We start from the raw sequence: 11,755 nt of genomic DNA on the forward strand, positions 1-11,755 counted from the left end.
CTGGAACGTGTGCTCCTCTGATACGTCTCTTTTAAAATTGTCAAGAAAAGTATTAACATCGTCTAGACCATCATAATAAGGTAATTTACATACCTTAGTTGATATAAAATGCAAAGACTTTGTGAGCTTGTTGCATCATAGTGTAGAGACCTCATGCAACCAATTCTGCCAGTTTTCTAATTCTTCATCTGGGTCTGATTGGCACAAACTATCCTTCTATCAACTGATAAGTCCATCTGCAGTGGGATTAATCCAGTATTTTTCTCACGCAGTGAGCTTATATATGTGATCAATGTCTTCATCATCGTAGTCATCATGGACTAGCTCTGTGTATCATGCACCTTCAGCTGAATCCAATGGGACAGCCACTTTAAGGCCATTCTTTTCAAATACCATGCTTCAGTTCTTCAAATTAATAATAGAATTCATGTTGAAAGCCCAATCAATCCCAAGCAATGTTGTGTATGGATTATTGTCATTTACTATTTCAGTAACTTCAAAATCTGCGAGCACGTTGGCTCCTTCAATATCTACAACCAATCCATGTAGGCGACCCGTCAAAATTACCTTTTGTTGATTTGCTATGCGTAGCTGGATTGGTGACCACTGCAACTTAGGTTTCCCCATACATTCCCAAGTCTGTTTTGGAAGTATATTAGTGTCAGATCCCAAGTATAGAATTATCTGTTCCATATCAAAATCACCAATTTGTGGTGTTAACCAAATTTCCCTACCAGTCCTCTTCTTGCTTCGTTTCACCTTATTTATTGTGCACTGTTCTAGTAGCGACTTATCCTTTTTAGTGTAGTTATATATCATTTCTTGGAGTCCTTCAACTACCTTTTGATCGCTCAAAAAATTCATGCATGTCTATAGAAATGATTTCAGCACTGTGGGATCAAAGTTCTCTGCCGCAATACTTTTTTCAGATTTCTCTCTTCGTGGGACAATTGGTTTCTAAGTTTTAGACGTAGAACCACCTAGATTCATAAAAATTTTCCTTGCCTCCATAAACATATCCTTTTTTCTGTGTAAGTCAAATCCAACATTCTTTTCACCAACCCTATGAACCCATGTATCCAATTTACCTTCTACATTTTCTTCACCAGTGGATATACCACTTCTTGTTACTATATTGACACTAGGATTGTCTTTGCGTGGTTTAGATTGCATCATCTGGATGTTCTGCGTTGGTTATTTTTTTCCTGCATCTTTGCTGTTAATACATAACACTCTTATATAACATGATTAAATTGCTTACAATATTGAAAATAATGATGAGTTGGATTCTGATAGTCGCGTGCAAAATGTCCTGGTTCTCCATAGTTGTAACAGATGATATGGCCCTGACCTCTTCCAACGCCTCCTCATTAGAGGAATTTTGAGGTATAAAATGGGCCTCCTAAGAAAAATTTACAACCAAAATAAACTTTATAAGAACCAATAGGATTCAAGATGATGATGTCAAGATGATTCACCATTTTTGGAGTAAAATTGCAAAACAATTAAAAAATAATAAAATAATAAAGCTACTTTTTCAACTTTTTTTTCCAAAGGATAAAGCGAAACTTTTTATTAAGATTATAAAAAGTTTACATTGCACATGCTGATGCATCACTGATCATCCTATGTCTATCAAGTCTGATTTACAAAAATGCTGTCTTTTTCCTGTGGCCTGTTTCTTTAAAAAGCAAAGCTGTCTCTGATTTTTCTTCTGTTCTTTGATTTGTCCTGAGCAGAGGTTCCTTTGATCACTGAAACCAAAACTATGAGCTGTTCGAAAAAGAACAACCAGCAAAACCGGACCTCCTCAACAGAGAGGAAAACAGCCCATTACATATATAAAGAGTTTGTATAAACCATGATGTCGTAGCTGAAGAGTTTTTGAGATGAGAATGAAACAAAAAAATTACTGCCAGAATATCAGAAAATTTGATTGTGAGGAGGCTGATCGGTCCTTCTAATTTGGCCTTGATTGTCTTCTAGAATTTTCCAGCTGCCCAAATCCTGTTGTAGACCGTCTTTAGAAAGCTTGTCCGCTGTGTCATTTCTTTCCCTGAAAATGTGACATAGAGAGAAGCTGTTAAAATATGATTTTAATCTCTGAATTTCTCCCAGGATTTGTTTTAAGACTTGATTGCTGCATGTACTTTGACCATTTACCCATCTGATCACATTTTGGGAATCTCCAAAGATCTGAATTGTGAGGGTGTGCCTTTGAATGAGCCAGCATAAAAGGAGTTTTAGGGCGGTCAATTCTGCATAGTTATTTGAACCTGATCCTAAGCCCACAGAAGCTTTGAGAGAGTGGTTTGGATTTTCATGAATGACTAAGCCTGCTCCTGCTGAATTGTTTTGAGATGCACCATCGAAGAAGGCCCAAGGGGTTCCCTCTGAAATCTGCACTTCCGGGGCATTTCTTTGTGAGTGGGACACCTTAGGTTCAGGGATACAGGAAAAGATGGCAGTGCTCTGGATTGCTGTAATAGATGCAGGAGTTTCTTTATCCTGGAAAATGCTCCTGTTCCTGGCTATCCAGACTCCCCAACTAATGATTAATGGAAGGTTGCGCAGGTTTCCATTTGGGTGTGAGTGCCACCACTTCTGCCATGCTTCTTGTATATTGTCGCCTTCCCATTCAAGCTTTTTGTTCAGGATATTTCCTGCCTCGCCCCATATCTTAAGAGTTTCTGGGCACTTAAGGAAAAGGTGGTTTATGGATTCTGCTTCTGATTTACATAAGGTACATCTCCCAGGCCCGTGCATGAATCTGGACTGCAGAATGTCCCAAGTTGGAATTTTACTTTTTAAAATGCACCAGAAAAAGATTTTTGACTTTGGAGGGCTTTTAAGTTTCCATAGCTGTTTCGACCACCACTCCGGATCCCCCCATCCTTTCCTAGTCATGAGGAAATTGTAGCCACTCTTTGGTGCATAGTCCCCTGAGTCTGCATGTGCCCATATTAACTCATCCTGTCTGTCGCTCAGCCTAACATTGGATCTAGAGAGTTCCTGGATGAAAGCTCTCCATTCAAGCCACCATCTTTGCTCTAACTCCAAATCTTCTCCATTCTTCCATGCTTGTCCCCAGATGGATGAGAAACCTGGTTTCTCCACTTGGCTTAGTAAGAGAAGACCTTTTTCTTCTAAGTGCTGAACAAGGCCAGGAGAGAGGGCATAGTTTCCATTACAGCCTACCCAGGGATCCTTCCCGATCTTAACCTTTTCACCATTCCCAATCTTCCATGCAAGTCCTTGCTCAATCACCTTAAAGGACTCCACTGTTGCTTTCCAAATTGCAGAAACGTTCTTTTGGATCTTGACTGGGTTCCTTATCCATTCTTCCAATGGAGTTGGGTCTATATATTTTCTCTTTACCGTTCTTGTCCAGAGGTTTTCCATCTTGATAAGACGCCACCCTGATTTGGCTGCCAGTGAAAGTCTGAAGTCGGGCAGGTTTTTTATCCCCCAACCGCCCCAGTCTTTTGGCCTCGCCACTTTCTCCCAGGCTACCCAAGGGAGAACCATATTTTCTTTTGAACCTGCCCATAGAAATCTGCTGCATATTCTCCTTATTCTCTCCAATACTCCTTTTGGGACCCATGTCAGGGCTGCCCAGTAAACTGGGATGGCTAGTAGCACAGATTTTATTAGAGTCAATCTCCCTGCTCTGGAGAGCCATTTGAAGCTCCAGTGGTTGATTCTTGCTTCAATTTTTGCAATTAGCCAGGACCAGTCCTCCTTCCTGTAAGCATTTGGCTTCAACCAGAAACCTAAATACTTAAACGGGGATTCCATATTGCACATTTCATATGGAAAAAGAGAACTGAGCTGCTCTTTTTCTTGCCTGTTTAGGCCTTCCTCTATGATCTGGGATTTTCTGGGATTGATCTGCATTCCAGTAGCTTTCAGAAAAAGTTCAAAGATATTTTTTAACTCCTTGAGTTCATTTGAGGAACCATTTGTAAAAACCAGAATATCGTCTACAAAGAGAAGGTGAGATATAAACAAATTTACTGCTACCTCTATACCTTTTATCTTACCTTCCCTTTTGCATTTTTGTATCAGCTGGCTTAAACCTTCAGCTACCAAGAGAAATAACAATGGGGACAGAGGGCATCCTTGCCTCAGCCCTCTCTGTCCTTTGAAGAAGGGGGTAGCAGCTCCATTTATGAGGATTGCATAGCTGACATCTGTGATACACCCCATGATCCATCTGATGAAGTCCACTTTGAAACCAAGATGTGTTAGAAGCAAGCGAATGTATGTCCAGTTTATCCTATCATAGGCTTTTGATAGGTCAATTTTGATTACTGCACCCTTCTTGTTTTTCACCTTAACACTGTGTATAACCTCCTGAGCCACACCAATTGCTTCATGAATTTGCCTTCCGTTCAGGAACCCAAATTGTTCAGGTGAAATATGCCTTGATAGGATTGGTTTGATCCTCAGAGCTATCACTTTTGCAATTATTTTATAAATGCTGTTACATAATGAGATAGGTCTGAAGTCCTCAAAAGATTCCGGGGCTTCCTTTTTTGGGATGAGAGCTATGAAAGTTGCATTGAAAGGACTGTATATTTCTCCCTTCGATCTTGACTCCTCTACGACTTCCGTGATTTCTTCTCCTATCTGCTCAAAAAAATGAAGAAAAAGCTCTACTGACCAGCCATCCGGTCCAGGGCTTTTCTCTTTTGCCATAGATTTAATAACGCTTTCCACCTCCTCCTTTGTAACTGGATCCATTAGATGGTCTGCTTCGTCCTCTTCCACATATCTATGAAAGCATTGCGCTGTTTGGATGACTTCCGCAATGGTGATCTCACCATTGTCTTTGAATAAGGATTGGAAGTGATTTACCCCAAGGGCTGATAGGGCTTCAAAAGTCTTAGCCTCCCCTCCTTCTTCATCCTTTAAGTGCCAGATGGTATTGGCACTCTTCCTCCCTTTTGCGTAGTTATGGAAAAAGCTTGTGTTATCATCCCCTGCTTTGAGCCAAATTGCTCTACTCTTAAGTCTCCATTCCTCCTCCTTAGCCAGCAGAATTTGATTCTTTTGCTTCTCCAGGGCTACAATTTTCTCTTTAGAATCAAGAGTCGCATAGCCATCCACCTCTATACTTTCAAGCTTTTGGAGTTCCTCGTTTATCCTGGATAAATCCTCCATCTGCTTTGATTTTTTGTCCTTTGCCCATAAGATTGTTGCCTTTTTCAGTCTTTTGAGATTTTCCATGAATAAAAATCCTTTATTCTCCTGTGATCCTCTGTCGGGATGACCTACTTTTTCAACTTGTATCCCTAATGTTTTACTAAAATTTCAAGTGGGAGTACTTTTTGGATGCAAAATTTAATTCCTCATCCAAAGAGTACCCATGTTGCATACTTTCGATGGACCCTGCTACATGAAAAATGAGAAATACATGGAAAAATGTGACTGCAATCATGTTTTTTCATGTATTTCTCAGTTTTCGTGTAGCATGGTCCATCAAAAGTATGCAACATGGGTACTCTTTCGATGAGGAATTAAATTCTACATCCAACAAATGTTCCCACATGAAATTTGAGTAAACCCATAGGGAGATAAGTTGAAAATACTAGTTGAAGAAGTAGTTTTTTATTTTTTTCCTCTAAAATTTGATGATGTAATCTAATATTATTTTATTATTTCCATTATTATTTTATAATTTCCTTAGGAGGATGATTTTAGACCTCAAAATTCCTCTAATTCCTCGTCCTCTTCCTTGTCCTTGGAATCCTCTGCGAGCCGTAGGTGAGCCTTGGTCCTTCTACGCACGGGTTTTAGCCTGCATCCTGTACATTGGAGTTTTGTCTATTATCAAGTCATAGCTTTGGAAATCACTTTCATCATGGCCAAACGATTTACAAAATTTACAGAAGATTTTCTTTGGTGACTACACAAACTTTTGTAATAGATAACAATGGTCTGTCGTATGCATTCCTGGTACTTGGCAGATACTACACCAGGTGCTTGAACCAATGCTTGATCTAGTAGGAGACTCCAATTTCAACGAGTTGGGACCTCTAGCAGCTATATAATCCCAGTACATAGGGCACTGATCCTTATAGTGGCATACAAACTTACACTTCGTGCACCAAACTTCAGGGTATAGTCCTGGCTGAACCTCCTTTCCCTTATTTAGATCCTGAAATTCCATATGCAAGCTTGCTAACTGTGATTGGATATGTTGGACTCCTATATTTGTATCCTAGATCGGTGAAGCCTCTAGCTTCATCGTGATCTCTAATGCTTTGACCTAAGATATGATCTTCTGTTGAGATAAAGGCCATCTTAAGTGTGACAATAATGAAGCTATGTACCATTCCTTATGTTGTTCGTCTAAAATATGAAGATTAGCTTGTCTCAATAAGCACTTCAACCTATGATCCATATCCCACATAGACTCGTTAGCTGTCTGCTTGATTTACTTTATTTTAGTAACACATTGAGCCTCTGATTTTGGATTTCTAAATTTTGCGTTCAGCGCAGTGTTTGTCTCAACCAATGTAGCATTTGGATTGGTTGTGCTATATTTGATATACCATGCAAGTTCTCTATCCTGTAGCGTTGTAACTAGTTGCACTTTCTTCATGTCATTATCATTGATCTACTGCACCTTCCACATAGCTTCGGCTATGAACCAAAACTGATCAGGATCCTCTGATCCCTGACCCTTGAATACAAGCATTTTCATTGTATTCACCATACTGAAGAATGAAGGTGGAGGTGGAGGTGGAGGCATAGGTGTATGAGGTGGTGATGAAGGTGGAGATGGGGTGGATGGATGTAGAATCCCAGAAGTGCCCTGATCTTTTTTCTGCGGTGCACCTCCAGGTGTGTTAGGGCTGGTCCTTTGTTCTTCACTATCTGATTCATCATCCACTCATGTAATTCACAAGGAAGCGATGAAAATAAAATTTCATGCTCTTCTGTGAAGAGATATATCTGTAACCACCTTTCTTTGGACCAGCGTTGATTCTGATTTTCTTGAACAGAAAACTTGTGCAACTTTCGATCTATCCACTTCTCAATTTATTTCCTAGTTGGTATCCATAGACACCACATCACACATCCCTCAGATAGATCCCAATTCCAACAACGTAACCATTTGCTGGCTTGAGGGGGATTAGACCCAGGTTCAGTATTAGTTGCACTAACCAACAAAACCCTACACTACCGGCCCTTTCGGCAACAGTCTACTTAGCACAGACTGTAGTCTCACCTGAGGCAGTATTGGGGGATGCTAGAACTAGGTTTCTACATCTAGAAGACTATGCGATGTAGCAGCAAGGCGTTTCCTTAAATTAGGGCCCAATCCGGCCTTCACGAACCGTTATCTTCTGAATCACAGACTTCAAGCAATTTATACTTAATTATATCTATGAACTTTTCCTAAGTGTTCTAACATGCATAAGTTAATATACCAAAGTAGATTTGAACCTTCACGATGTAATTAAAACAATATGATAGAGAACTGAATAATATATGAGCTTAAACACAGAACACATAAATATACAAGGAACACACAAATTTGCTTCAAATTTTCTTTATTACTTCATATCTTCAATACACATGCATGTTCTGACCCTGCGCACACAGCTCTAGGGGCCCACACACTTAGCTACATACTTACCAAGGTCTCCGCGTGCTCAGCTGCAGGAGCCTTCCCCTTCACTAGAATACAACTTTATAGACTCAAAATCTTACTTATCAACTAACCATAAGCTTAGAATGACTTCTAATCACTCCTAGATGACTCCCTTTTATATATTTTACATTACATTACCATGGTCTGCAAATCGTGGGAAAAGTTCATTGTATCATTAAAACAACCCATCCATTTATAAAATAAGGGGATTTGACCTTCCTTAAACCCCTTTTGACTCTTAACATTCTACGCACTCTGCTCCTCAACCTGCAGAGACTTTACAATATTACAAAATTTTAATCAAAACATAGATACAATTGGACCTGGGGGTCCCCATCCCAACAACCACTCCAAACCTTCCTTGTCTTCACTACAAAAACATAATAGAGTTAGTTTCTTTACCATGTAAGTAGGTTATTGATTTATGAAAAAGCATGAACTAGGTAGATGTTACTTGCAATTTTGATTGGTAATTTGATGAATTATGCAAAATAAATTAGTTTTGTTTCTGCAAGTAGATGAGGTAATTTGATGAATTCTACAAGATAACATAGCTTCATTTTTGCAAGTAGGTTATCCTTTGTCTTTTCATGAATTGAGAAGTTAGGGTTTTACAAGTTGAGTCAAGGACATTTCTATTTTATGACTAGAAGCAATTTCCAATTTGTCCTTTTAAGCTTTCATTCTAATTTAGTAGAAAAATGGTCTTTGAGCAGTTTTTGATCTCATTAGGGGAATTTTGAGGTCTAAAATGGGCCTCTTAAGAAAAATGTACAACTAAAATAAATTTATAAGAACCAATAGGATTCAAGATGATGATGTCAACCATGGGGGATGATTCACCATTTTTAAAGTAAAAAAGTAAAAATATTAAAATATAATAAAATAATATAACTACTTTTTCGACTCGTATTTTCAACTTATCTCCCTAATGTTTTACCCAAATTTCAAGTAGGATTACTCATTGGATGCAAAATTTAATTCCTAATCCAAGGAGTACCCATGTTGCATACTTTCGATGGACCCTGCTACATGAAAAATGAAAAATATATGAAAAATGTGATTGCAATCACGTTTTTCATGTATTTATCATTTTTCATGTAGTAGTGTCCATAGAAAGTATTCAACATGGGTACTCATTGGATGAGGAATCAAATTTTGCATCCAACGAGTGTTTTTGCTTGAAATTTGAGTAAACCCATAGGGAGATAACTTGAAAATACGAGCTGAAATATAGTTTTTTCCTTTTTCCCTCTAAAATTTGATGATATAATCTAATATTATTTTATAATTTCCTTAGGAGACCCATTTTATACCTCAAAAATATCCTAATGAATGTCATAACTAAGGGTGGCATGAACGGAATCTTATCAGTTGTGCATATAACACTGTCAATTCAAAGTTTGTACAAACCCCGAGTTGATAATTTGAGTTGAGGAGTGCTTGGGAGTTGCAACATTCTTGGTGCAATACCAGGGCTCACTAGTAGGCTTACCATACCAGAGTTTATATGGATATTTATCACTGTTTACTCGAACATGAGATTTGTTAAATATACATGTTGCCATATGTATTGCTTCTCCCCAGAAAGTGTGTGGTGTTCCTGACTCATCAAGCATGGCACACGCCATTTGTTGAATTGTTTTGTTCATTCTTTCTCTAACTCCATTTTGTTGAGGAGTTTTAGCTGTAGAAAAATGTCTTCTGATGCCATGTTGTTCACAAAAAATTAAAAGTTAATTTGATATAAACTCTCCTCCTCTATCAAATCTAAGACATTTGGTTTTTATATCTAATTCATTTTCTACTTGTTGACAGTGCTGGAAATACGTCAACTAAGGGGGTCTCCCCGATGTGAAGTCCCAATTAGGCGTCACACCATTTGGAACAGAAACCCCATCCGGAGTATCGACCTAGTTGCCATATATTCTTATAGATTTTTGTTGGCTCTGTTTGTCAGCAAGAGGGAGGAATGCATGCGTGCCTTCGAAAAGAAAGTAAGTGTGCTTGGTGAGTGTTCAATTGTAGTTGTGTCAAGGTTCTTCTACTGCAGAGGGAAAATAAAGTGAGCCTCTAAGAGAGAGATAATAGTACCACTCTTGTAGAAACACACACAAACAAGAGGTATTCCTCTAAGATCCAACATAATAGTCCACCAAGATGTGATGGGAATTTCTACCACTACAACGCATTCTCAATATGATAAGCACTAAAATAACCAAAATAGCTCAACTACTTTAGTACAAGTGAAAAAAAATGGAATCATAAACATTCACAGAACAGTCTTACAAAAATTCTTAATCCCTGCATGAAGAACGTGCTAGCGATCAGGCTTCATATATACACATGTATACAACAAACACCACTAGCTCCAATAGTGGAGCATTGGAGCCACTACTTGCTCCCCAAAAGAACTAGCTTTTCTCTCTGATGCCTTGTAGGAGGAGCCAAGGTGAAAAGTCCTTTTCTCATACAATGAGGGTGTATATATAACCAATGGGGTGATTCTTCACCTCCCTTGTGACTCTTTGAATACCCTCATGATTGTTTGACTTCCTATGAATTTTTTACTTTACATGACTCTTCATATTTTGTACATGTTCTTTGGACTTCCACTTTACAATACATTTTGAATAAGAATTTACATATTCCAAAGAAGTGATGTGGCACATGATGACTCATGACATGAAATGACATGACACTAATGACATGGAAATGTCAAGTCATTATTGTTGCTTCTTGGTATGTGTATTCTTGAGAATTCTCTTCTGTTCACCTCCATATGGCGTAGAGATGAGGAGTTTTCAGTGATATCTAATCTTGAACAATGGTCGCAAACTGGTGTCCCTCTACTTTCTTTTAATCGATCCACTTGCATATTCAACTACAGAGTTGTCTTATCACATGTTCCCCTTCTTCATCTCCTTCTTCATCATCATGTCATGGTATGATATATTACCTGCATCTACAATTCACTCATGAGAATATGACATCAGTCTGATCAACCCCTTGTCTAACATGCTGCATGACAGTCCACTAACTGAGTCAGAAATGGGTGGAAGGCTGAGGGAGAGGCTCAATGACTGTGCAATTACGTAGCTTGGGAAGTCAAGGGTGAAGCTTGAGCCTTGATACTTTGCAATGCGCAATTCAGGCTGCACTAAGTGATCAAATTGTGCAATTGGGGAGCTCAGTGAACCAAGCTTAGGGATTCAACACTAATTCTACCTACTACATAATTATGTAAGGTAGAGGAGGCCAGGTGATTGTGCAATTATGTAGTTCAGGAGCTCAAGGGTTGGGCTTGAGGACTGATACTGCATAACGTGCAGTTCAATCCTAGCTAGAGGGCATGATTACATAGTTTTGGAGGTCAAGGTTATGGCTTGAGCACTGAGACTACGCAATGCACAGTCCTAGGAGGCAGGAACTACACATTGCACAATATTAAGAGGAAGGGTTGTAGCTTGAGGGCTAGAACTGCACAATGTACAGTTTAGGAAGGCCAGATGAGGCTAAGTTGTTTGGTTGGTGTCTTTCCAGATTTGGCATCTGTGCAATTGACAAAGCTAATGTGAACAATGATAAGAATTAACTATGATCACAAACTTAGAACACTTGGTGACACAACATAGCATCCATAACACATGAAAAACAAGCTTCCCCTAGTGCAATGTGAGTGCAACAACTTTGCGATGACAAGTGCGACACCAAAGACACACTTTGCGACAACCATGACGACACTTGTGCGACGATTCTTAAAGCTTTATAAATGAGTGCGACAAATGTTTACATAGTAAGAAAAACTCATTTACACAAAGATAACCCCTTGAAACTACAAAAAATATCATATACATTGTGCTACACTTGACATTAAAAAATACGAAACTTTGATTTTCTTGCAAATGGGAGCAAAACACTTAGATAAAACACATGCAATGAATCTCAATTTTTGTGATGAAAATATGCAAGATCAAGGTAGGCTCCAAAATTTAGGTGCAGTCTGTTGTGGTCACCAACAACCCCCCTCTTTGTTTGATATTAGTAATAACATCAAGCAAAGGGGGACCCTTAACCAAAAAAATCCAA

The 11,755-nt window shown here is 38.8% G+C and overlaps 1 protein-coding gene across 1 annotated transcript; it reads right to left on the bottom strand.

Moving 5' to 3' along the window:
• Positions 1-399: 399 nt before the first annotated feature.
• LOC149232632 (uncharacterized) lies at positions 400-5,232 on the bottom strand. The gene is made up of 2 exons (XM_089381958.1): positions 2,164-5,232; positions 400-684 (listed from the first exon to the last, which is right to left on the bottom strand). The coding sequence occupies exons 1-2, from the start codon at positions 5,230-5,232 to the stop codon at positions 400-402; spliced, it is 3,354 nt and encodes a 1,117-aa protein (XP_089238084.1).
• Positions 5,233-11,755: the final 6,523 nt, after the last annotated feature.

Source organism: Pinus tabuliformis, chromosome J (genome assembly GCF_031772625.1).
Source record: "Pinus tabuliformis cultivar Carrire ecotype Pingquan chromosome J, CPIR1, whole genome shotgun sequence".
NCBI classification, from domain to species: Eukaryota; Viridiplantae; Streptophyta; class Pinopsida; order Pinales; family Pinaceae; genus Pinus; species Pinus tabuliformis.

Excerpts from the sequence above, each read along its gene's own strand:
- LOC149232632 (XM_089381958.1), bottom strand. The coding sequence starts at position 5,232 with ATGGAAAATCTCAAAAGACTGAAAAAGGCAACAATCTTATGGGCAAAG. Across the intron at positions 685-2,163 it reads CCCAAAATGTGATCAGATGG|ATAATTCTATACTTGGGATC; the intron begins GTAAATGGTCAA and ends GATATGGAACAG.